Genomic DNA, 10988 nt, shown 5'->3' with positions numbered 1-10988 from the left:
AAAAAAAAAAAGCTGCAAGAATCATACATATGAGAGGGACAGAAAAGAGAGGAAGGTATTCTTTTTTTACTAGTTGGTTGTTATTTGCATGTGTGGGTCTGACGCGTTTGCGTTATTAATGGGTCTCGTTTTTCTAGATAAATAAGTTAAGTTCCATTAGGTTAGTTTGAAAGTAGTCTGAGTGGAAGAGATTGAGAGAGAAATTAAGAAAACCAACATTTTCACACGATTCTTCTGATCTTTAATGATCTCGGTGAAGGTTTCTTATGTTAGTGGTGTTCCATGACAGACCCGTGCTTGTCTTGTATTGTATGCCCACATAAAGAGGTAACCAAGAATCTAAAAGAAAATCCCCTAGAAAAATTAAAAGGAAAAGAAAAAAAAAAAAAGAAAAGAGAGAAGAAAGTTATCTGGGTGAAGGCTACTTTTTTACATGCCAGTTTCCCATTCCATACATATCATATATTCTTCCCATGTCCCACTCCATGAGATATTTATGTGGTTGAAATTAAATACAGTTTAGCTGAAGAGATTATTTTTGTATTTTATGATTGTTTAATTAAGAGAGATAATGTTATTAACAGAAATATTATATTGGAAGTGTATTGTTGAAAAGAAAAATAAAAAAAAAGGATGGGATGATTTAAATGAAAGATTGGTGTTGAATGTGGATAATGGTTTGATTAGAAAGAGGAAAAGCATGATTTAAGATTTGTTAGATGGGTCCACTTGACCTTTTTAAAATTTTGAGTTCCACTTGTTTCTTTCTTCTGTTTGCTTTTCCTGCTTTTGTTTTATTGGAACCGTATTTATGGTTCAAGAAATTATGGTTTTTCTTTTTATGCATCATTTACGTTTCTCAACCTACTTTCCTCAATCTAATTAATTTCATTCATCTTCATACACTTTCACAACACATCCTACAAACTTAATCACTTTTCTTTAAAATAATATTTTTAAATAATATGTTTGGACTTTCCAATCAAAGTATCAATTTGATGTCTGATTTAAAAATCAATACAAGTGATTATTTATAAAATAAAAAATTAAATTCCAAATTGGTTAATTACAGAGGAAAAAACTCAATGAAGTACTTGAATATCAGTAATTTGGTGTTGGTGTTTAGTTAGTATATCTAAGATAGTAAAATATGAGAATTATTAGAACTATTTTAACAATTTCTTACTTATGTGTTATTATTTATTAGTTCGTATATTTAAAACAGATGAATTACAAATTATTATATAAATAATTATAAACAAATTGTCAAAAAAAAATTATTAAAAATACATTTCCGAATTATTAAGAGTGTAGAAGTAACTAAAGAGTATAAAAATGGATTTGAAAGTTATCTTCCCTTGATGAAGAAAGAAAGAAAAAGGAATAAAGCTAAATAAGTTAATTTGGGAGGGACAACTCTGTTTCCCCTTCCTTGCCACCAACTCCACAGAGGAGAAGAAGAAGAAGCAAAGGAGGTATTTTTTTTGTAGTTGGAATAATCACATACTACACTCATATATATATATATATATATATATATATTCCATTGCCATGGCATGCCACACCATGTCATGTTGATGGATTCCCTCTTCATCATCATGGTCCCCGTGAAGATGAGTCGATGATCACGATGGATAAACCTTCGAGACAGAGAGAGAATCTAACAATAATTAATTTTAAACATTTTTAATTTCTTGCTTCTAAGTCAGGACAAACTCATATAATTCTCTTTTAATATAAATGCTTTGCCTCTGCATCTCATATATAAGCTTTCTTTTTACACGTCGCTTTCCTCTCACATTATTTCTTTCTTCACTTAAAAATTCACAAAACAAATTAAGCTTAAACTAAAAATTGTTATAGTTATAATCTCAACCCTATTATTATTCGTTTCTGACTTTATATTATATGCATTAATTAAACTATTTATACAATTCATGGAGAGAATGTCAACCCTATTCGAATTGTATGGCAGGAATTGGACTTCCACATCTATAAACCTGCATTTGTTTGAGTTGAAAATAATTCTGGCCGGCTATAAACTTTTTCTCACTAAAAGTAATGGCGTCTAGTAAACGAAACATATGTGTTTATTTACCACATTTTATTTCAAGATCACATACATTCAAAATAACTTATATTGGAAAAGAAACAAAAGATACGGACATGTTTGCATAAACAACCAAATCTAACTATCTTAATTTCCTCACTGTCTTCCATTTGCAAAGATGTCACACGGTCGCCTCTAACGCCAGAAATTTAATTTTACGCAAGTTTTACCAATCAATCAGACTTGTGGATAAAATTTTAAGCTGTGTTAAAATTGTAGTTCTTAATTTAATTAAACACGAGATACCTTGGCGTTAATTAGGTTAGTGATCATAGGGCAAAAGCAAAGGGTAAGAGTTGGTATAAATAGTAAGGCCTATTGGTACGTATGGCGAGGAAGAAATTTTGATGGCACCAAGTGTGCAAATGAATTCACCTAGGGAAAATGAAAACAGTGATGCATGATGTGATGGGCACACTATTAATACGAAAACGATATTTTTACATTTTCTTTTAAGAAATTTCATGTAACTTTTTTCAAAATCAATTTTACTTTCGTTCTGCTACATTGTTTGCACGTGTGTCATCGTTTTCTTCCTTTCATTATTTGATTGATGATAAATAGTTTAAGTTTTTTTTTGTTATGAATGTAATTGTTTATTTGTGAATGATCGGTTGGTGGACGTGATTTTGATGTATTGTGTGGTTGTACAAAGTTTCAAATAGAATGTTGTAGTTTAATCTTCACTATAATACATGAATACATTCACCAAATTCATCACCTTTACTCATCGTTGTTAATTATCCTGAAATATTACGAGAATGAATTTTAAAAAATGATGTGAAAATATGATTTTTGTTATGAATATGGTAGCCGTTGGATGAGGGGACCACTGGGGTATTCAGTAAAAATTGTTGTTAACTCAACATGCTTTTGCTCCATACTCATTCTGGTCTCGGATTTTGGGAGCTAGCAAGGCTTTCTTTATCGTTTGAGAAGGCAACACATCGAAAGTGATCCGTAATTTTGGATTATTTAATTCAATCCTATTGCAAGAGTTCTCCTGCTTTTCCTTTGTGGTCCACTTCCCGTTTCCAAATATTTCTATTCTACTCATTTATTTTCCTTGGGCCAGAATCTATACATTGAAATGTAACTTCAATTTTAAGGACCTAGTTTCACAATCTAGCTTAATTCTCAACTTGGATAAACAAAATTATTATTATTATTATCATTATTCATTCGCTAACAATCGATTTCCTACACTAGAATAAAATTATTGATTTAAAAGGGCGATTATGCATAGGAGTTAAATTAGAAGGCGAGGGAAAGGATGGTAGGTAGGTAGGGGATGAGTTTCCATGATTCGAGGAAAGAATGATTAGTGAATGAATTTGTGAAGAAAGTGTGATGAGAAGAGAAGAGAAGAAATGAAGAATGGGTGCAGTGAGTGGGGCCTATATGGATGTGAATAGAGAAGGAAGAGTCAAAACAAAAGGTGGTGTTGTGCCCACTAATGAATGAATGAATGAATGTGCAGTGAGTAGAAGAGGTTCGGTTAGAGAGTTAGATAGGTATAGCTATAGTGTTTTGATTCTTTTGCAGCAAACACACACAGAAGAAAGAGAGAGACCCACCACCATCTCCCCACACCTTGATGTTGTTTCCTCATTTTCTTTCACTCTCTCTCTCTCTCTCTCTCACTGCTCTCTCTGTCTCCTCTACTGCTTCTTCTTGTGACTGCCATTATCATCATCATCAGATACGAAAGCCAATGCACTCACACACACCCTCATCAATTATACCACCACCCACCTTCTTTATTCCACTCCTTAATCTTTATCATTACCTTATTCAAATTTCTTAAACACTATATATGTAGTTTAGTGGGATATTATTATTATTATTATTATTATTATTATTATTCATCACACGACAACTCTACATGCATTGCCCAAAATGGGTTAACATAACACCTCGCCCATCACATTTCCTTTTATTTCTTTCTCTCTTACCTCGTGATGCGCGGTAGGTATATTACCTTACCTCACAACAACCCATCAAAAAATTTACTATCAAAATACATATCTCAATAATAATAGATATAGGTTTGGTTTACTATTGAGAAGATAGGAAATTTTGAGAAGCATATATAGTAGACATTATTGGTTAAGTTTGGGTGGCTATGCCACCCCACTAAGAAATTTCAGAAAAAGAAAACAAAGTGAAAGGCAAGACGCGTAGAGAATGCGTTCATCCACGAGAACCAACTGGGGAGCCTATTATATTTGTTGAACGTGATTGCCGATTTCGTTGGTTTAGGTGATAGTTCACTTCACTATTATGTGTAGGGCACAAACGGATGCCAGTCACTTGTCTTTATAAAAGCACATGGGATCACAAAAATATATATCATATATGATATCGATCATGAATGTCAACAATTCAAATAATCACGTGTTTAAGTGCAGCAGATAGATGGGTTATTAGTTGTATCGTACCGAGAAATGCATAAAAAATTGTACATGAGAAAAATGGTTGAAACTTTGATGGTAACACCACTGGGGTTGTGATAATGGAAGGAAAATATTTTTTAAAAAGTAAAATAAAAAGGCATAACGGAATAGGTACGTAGTGGATTCGACTGTGGAGAAGTGGGGGAGAGTGGTGAACAAGTTGGTGCCATGTAACTAAAGAAACCTCAGAAAAAAAAATATATATATAAATTGTGATACAAAGAAATGGTAAGAAAGACAAAGTGATGGAAAACCCTAGAAAATGAAAGGAGTTTAGTTTGGGTTGGAAATGTGTGGTGTGGGTCAAAGAAATCGGGACAAAACAACTGTGTTAAGCAAAGTTGTTGTTTTCACCCGTCTCATGACATTTCTTGAACGTGGTGACTCACATTACCACCTTAATTTCCTCATCAGATCCTTCGTTTTGGAGTAGATAATCACGAATGCCAATTTCAATTTTTAAAACATTGCTGCTAATTCCAAAATGTTTAGACTTTTTTGAGGCATACGATAGTATGATGTGACCAAATGCTTGTTTTAATTGATAATAATCAAAGTTAAATAATAAACAAGTAGAAGTCACGAAAGAGTTCAGAGAGCCCAGGCAGAGAAGGAATGAATTGCTTTTTGAATCCCTGCGAATCTCAAAATCTCAGCAACCAAGAACAGCACGAACAAGTTCAGCACCATCAAGAGACCAAAACGAAAAAAATAAAAGCTCCCCAATGGACAACATACTGTCTCACCTAGCATAATCATAACTCCTCTGTCTCACCCATACCTTTAAATTTTACCCCCAAGAAAAACAACCCCTTTGACTGGGCCTTTCATCCATTGACTCCATCATTCTTATAATATATAAGATTTTATTTTTGTCATGTAACTACGTAGTAATCAACGATCCATAGGTCATTGGTTTGATTTTGAAACGATGCAGTGGTTTTGTGAGTTCACCTAACATGTAGCCATTGATAATTAGTGTTGTGAAGAGGAGGTCAACCGTGTTGTTTTGGGGACAAGAGTTTCCATAATTCCGGGTAATAATTGTCAAAGCTATACGTCTAATAGTAGAATCTAGGTATGCCGTTGGTGGAAGAAAAGATAAAGTAGAGAAAATAAAACAAGAGACGAGAGAGATTGATTCATTGAGTGATGCATTAGGATTTATGAAGGAAACAAAGGAAGACAGAGAGGTTGTTGTCCTATTAACTGTATAAGCACCAACATTATGTACTGAAACAATAAACAAACAAAGCAGTGCTCAGATGGAAAAAAGTGGGGCTATACTGATTAAGAGGGTTAAGAAAACAATGTCTGTGTGAGAGAGAAAGCTGCCTTCTAACATTAGCATAACAAAACTCATTCAAAATTAACATAATATATAGTAATCAGAAGAACAAGAAACATATGTATATATCAACTACATCCCTAGCCGACCCTCTTATTCGGACCTAACCAAAGACAATTTCTCTCTCTCCTCCATTAATTAAACATACAAATTACCCTTCTTCGTTTTTCACCGCCTTCACTTCACTCTTTTTCTTCTTCCTCAAAACTTCATTTCATTTCCAACATCCTACTACTAATCTTTAACATTTCTCTTTCTTTCGTTAAACTCACTTTAACATTATAATTATCTAAACACTTTCAAGGAATATTGGATACTAGAAGATTTCAAAAACAACTTTTAGACATTCTCAATCATCCAACCAATACTCCTCAATTCTAAGCTCTATACATAAAAACAACACTTGCATCAATTAATTATAAACTTCAATTCTTAATGGTAACCTACCAATATGCCCATCTTGCCGACCATTGCTTAGGATCTCTATTACTCCTTATAAATAATTTTTTTCTTAATCTCATTGATAAAAAAAAAATGCTATTTTATGTGTACAAACATAATAAATCATGTGTTGTAACATGAATAGTTGATTTTCTAAGACAGTTTGTTCGCTTTATCTTTACTCACTCTAGAGGAGGAAGTTTCCTTTTAGTAATGAGAATGAAACCGTTTTTTTTTTTTTATTTTCAAGACCTCTTTTGCATTTTTTTTCTTCGAAATCATGCATATAAGGTAAACATTCAAAACGAGATGTCACGGGCGAAATCATATAAATCTTACCTTTCGTATTAAATGAATTGAAATTTTGTAAATTTTGAGAAATCAAAGTCAATAATGTTTAACATTGTAATATCAAACTACTTTGGTGGATCAGTACTTTTTCTTGTTTGATCACCCTCATTTTAATTTTACAAAAGATAACCTTGTCGTGAAGCAACATGCAGACCTAAATATTCAATGGAGGAAAAAAAATGATGGTTTAGATATAAGATATTAGCAATTAAAATGGATAATTATAAACAGGTTTTAACGTTGGTTTTGCTTAAACAAAAATAGTCAATTTTGTTGTAACTAATTAAATCATGTCATGTTTGAAAGTTTCTCTTAGTTGTGTTTTACTGATGGCATTAAACTTTGGTACGATAGTTTTGGGTGATTTGAAATAGTCTTAAATCCTCTTAATTAGCAAATCCTTCTCCATGAAAAAGGAAATTAGCAAAGAAGAGAACTCAACATAGCTCTTCCAAGCTGCATTCATCTAGATCCGAAATACCTTAATCCCCTCCTAGTTTTCTACGAAAAGTATTAAAACAGCTGTTAACAGCTTCAATCTTCAGGACCCAGTAAAAATTAAACTTTTCTTTACCATTAATTTTGCCATTAAGATTTAATTACCAGTAAGAAAAATGCCAAAATTATCAATTGTGGAAGAGAGACAGAAACTTTTCTAATCGAGTTAAAGTTGGAGTCAGTTACACATTAATCCTAATTAACACATGATGTGTTTCTCAGAATACTGGATTATTATTGAAAACATTTTTTTTTATTATCGAAACTCTTATTTATTCATTAAACTGTGCATTTAAGTAAATATAAAGGATAATATGTATAAAGTGACAACCAAATTAAAAAAAAAAAAAACTGATTTTTTTTTTGTGTGTGGTATACTCAGTAAAATGTATCAGATAATAAAAAGAAGATATATTTTTTATAATATAGAAAGAGAAAATTACTTGTGTTCTCATTTCATAAATGGAAAATTAATTAATTAAATATTTTGTATATTTCTAAATGCATAATATAAATTTTATTTAAAAATAGGAAAAAGGGAAAAATTGAACCCATTTAATATTTAAACTCAATATCTTGACTAAGATTGAAAATCTCCTATCAATTTAAGAGTACTATTCAAACAAAGAAAAAAAAAATCAATGCTTTTATTGCATCATTTTATTAAAGTATCTTGTATAAGTAGAAATAAATTGTGAAAAAGTTTAATTTTAAAATGTTGGAAGATAAAGATTTAAGCTGTTGACCGGATGAAACAATCTATTAATAAAAGAGTTCTATACTTTTATGCATTCCCTTTATTAAGATCACAATTAATACATAATATGGTTGCTTTTTTATTTTAATTTTTTTGCATAAAAAAGACAGAAAAAAAAAACTGTATTGCAACAAAAATAGATAAGTAAATTGAAGGAATTTATTTGTTTGATGGGTTGTCAAACTTGAAAAAAGATTGTGATCTGTTGATACTTTGAATTACTTTTTATATTATATTTGGTTTAAAATAAAATTGTAGTGTTAGTTTATTATTATTTTGATTATGAGCGACCATTTAATATTTCCTTTTTAGAAAATTAAAAAATATATCCAGAAGAGATAGAATGTAATAAATGAGAGAAGAAAAAAGATAATGAGAAGTTGCGTTATAAAGATTATGAAATATAAATATTATTAAATTTGTTAGTTGGGTATAAAATGTTGAATGGAAAGAGTATTAGTTAGTAAATTTGTTATGTTTTGGAGAAGAGGTGAGAGAGGTTTTCCATTTAAAAAAAAAACAAAGAAATAGGAAAATAGTAAAGAAAAAGAGGTTGCGGAAAAAGCAAAGAGAAAGAGGGTTAGCGGTAGCGGCAGAAACGAAAGCTGTGTACCTCACAACAAGGCCAACCTACAAGAAGAATAGATCACCCATTTAGCAACGACTCTGTTGTTAAAATGATAGTTTAATAATATTTGCATAAAAATAGTAATAATATTTTGATTAATTTTGTTTGTATCTATTTCTCTGGTGATAGAAATGCAAAAGTGGTGTTGTTAATTAATAATTATTATGGGGCAGGGTGAACGCGATTTACGTAGTTAATAATAGTAGTAAAATGTAATTTAGAAATATTAGTCGGGAAAAGTATTTAAATAATATGATGGATAACAAAGAAAGAGGAGACTAGTTCTTAAGCGAACAAGAGAAGCAAAGGAAAAGAGAAAGAAGGAGCGAGCAGAATAAGGTGTCTCTCTTGGACTGATTCGCTTCAATCGCATCTCTTCCCCCACCACTCTCTCATCTTCTTCTTCTTCTTCTTCTTCTATTCATTTTTCTACTTTTTCTTCTCAAACTTCCATGGCCGTTCAAGCTCAATATCCTTCCAATCTTCTCTTTCTAAACAGGTTAATTACATACACTTCTTTTTCTTCTCTTCTCTCTTTCTCCTATATTCATATCCTAATTCTCAATCTTCTCTTTCTCACACCAGGAACAACGGCCAAGAACTCCTTCAGTATTCATTCCAACATCAACAACAACAACAAGGTTCCCTTTTAAACCAACCCCATATGCTATACAGCGACGATAACAACAACAACGACAATGGAAGTATGTTCTCTAAACTCTCTCTTTATGCTTATTCTCACCCACCATTAACAACAACTCCATATCATTAAACATTTCAAAATACCAGGTAACAACGTCAACGACAACATCAACAATTCTCGCAAGAGAGCCAGAGAAGACTCCACTGTTGCAAACAACACCACACCTTCTAATCTTATTAATCCCTTCTCTTTACAATCCCAACCTCCTCAACTTATTCATCTCTCTCAGTTGCATAATCATCAACAGAATGTCGTCTCTACCGGTCTCCGCTTATCCTTCGATGACCAACAACATCATCAACAACAACAAAAAAGGCTACCCCTTCATCACAATCATTCTCAACAACTCTTACTGCATGCCTCTCACTCTTCTGCTTTCTCATCTCTATTTTCCCAAGCCTTGGCTTCTCAAATCAAACAACAACGTGATGAAATTGATCAATTCCTCCTCGCCCAGGTACTAAATTTTCTTCCTTCTCCACTTTTAATTCACAGACCCAGTTTTTTAATTCATTCCTTAGAAACTTTAGTCTGTTGGGAGACGAAAGAATGATGATGACTGTCGTTGTATGGGAATATCAGGGAGAACAACTGCGGCGGACATTGGCGGAGAAGAGGCAGAAGCATTACAACGCGCTGCTGAGAGCGGCGGAGGAGGCGGTGGCACGGTGGCTCAGAGAGAAGGAGGCGGAAGTGGAGAAAGCCACCCGCAAGAACGCAGAGCTGGAAGCACGGGCGGCCCAGCTGAGCGTGGAGGCGCAGGTGTGGCAGGCCAAGGCCCGTGCCCAGGAAGCAACGGCGGCCACCCTCCAGGCCCAACTGCAGCAGACCATAATGTGTCAGGGCGGCGAGGAAGCGGCCGCCGGCGTATCGTGCGCCGTGGAAGGGCAGGCCGAGGATGCGGAGTCTGCCCACATCGACCCAGAGCGCGTGGTGTTAGCCGCGGCGCGTCCTAAATGCAGAGGGTGCACGAAGCGCGTGGCCTCGATCGTGGTTTTGCCGTGTCGGCACTTGTGTATCTGTACAGAATGCGATGCGCATTTCCGAGCGTGCCCAGTTTGTCTCACACCAAAGAATTCAACCGTTGAAGTTTTTCTCTCTTAACAGCAAACCCTCTGAATTTACTTAATTACCCTCACCCTTTCTTTGTCCATAGCACTGCCATCCAAACAGGCACCAAAACAAACTTCCTCATCAAACAAAATATAAATAAAATAAAAATTACATTTTTGTTCCTCTCTTTAAACTCACATGAAGAAGGTGAAATTTCACTTCATTGTTTTCTAATAGTAAAGTTACTTCCAGCCATGTACAAGACCACGTGACTGGCAGGCTCATTTTATTTTTACCTTTTAGGCTGGAATTTCAATGGTTTTGATATATAATATTAATTAATATATATATAAATTATAATATATTCTTTCATTGGTTTAAAATGTGGATGATCTAAATTAATATTACAAGAGTTTTGAGAAGTTTGTTGGGTAGTGATGGATTAATAAAGTTTGTGTTGCGTGTTAAATTAATGTTTGATTTATATTTTTGATTAATTGTATGAGGTGAAAATGGTTTTTCAGTTGTCAATTTGAGGGGTAATGTAATGTCTATGCTTGCATATGCAGTTAACTCTTTTTCTTGTTTTTTTAACTTGCAAGGCATGAGAGAATGGACGTAGATTTTCAGGCATTTAGGTTGG

The 10988-nt window shown here is 33.3% G+C and overlaps 1 protein-coding gene across 1 annotated transcript; it reads left to right on the top strand.

Moving 5' to 3' along the window:
• Positions 1 to 8831: 8831 nt before the first annotated feature.
• LOC106765770 (E3 ubiquitin-protein ligase BOI) lies at positions 8832 to 10528 on the top strand. Its single transcript, XM_014650500.2, has 4 exons — positions 8832 to 9088; positions 9175 to 9293; positions 9379 to 9749; positions 9875 to 10528. Exons 1-4 carry the CDS (start codon positions 9042 to 9044, stop codon positions 10394 to 10396), a joined length of 1059 nt encoding a protein of 352 aa, XP_014505986.1. The 5' UTR covers positions 8832 to 9041; the 3' UTR covers positions 10397 to 10528.
• Positions 10529 to 10988: the final 460 nt, after the last annotated feature.

The sequence above is a fragment of the Vigna radiata genome, chromosome 7 (assembly GCF_000741045.1).
Source record: "Vigna radiata var. radiata cultivar VC1973A chromosome 7, Vradiata_ver6, whole genome shotgun sequence".
In the NCBI taxonomy this organism is placed as follows: domain Eukaryota; kingdom Viridiplantae; phylum Streptophyta; class Magnoliopsida; order Fabales; family Fabaceae; genus Vigna; species Vigna radiata.
This window is presented reverse-complemented; position numbering and strand designations above follow the sequence as displayed.

Bases quoted from the DNA above. Each gene is read 5' to 3' on its own strand.
- LOC106765770 (XM_014650500.2), top strand. From the start codon at position 9,042: ATGGCCGTTCAAGCTCAATATCCTTCCAATCTTCTCTTTCTAAACAG. The intron at 9,294-9,378 runs GTATGTTCTCTA...TCAAAATACCAG, and splicing joins CAACAACAACGACAATGGAA to GTAACAACGTCAACGACAAC. The intron at 9,750-9,874 runs GTACTAAATTTT...TGGGAATATCAG, and splicing joins ATCAATTCCTCCTCGCCCAG to GGAGAACAACTGCGGCGGAC.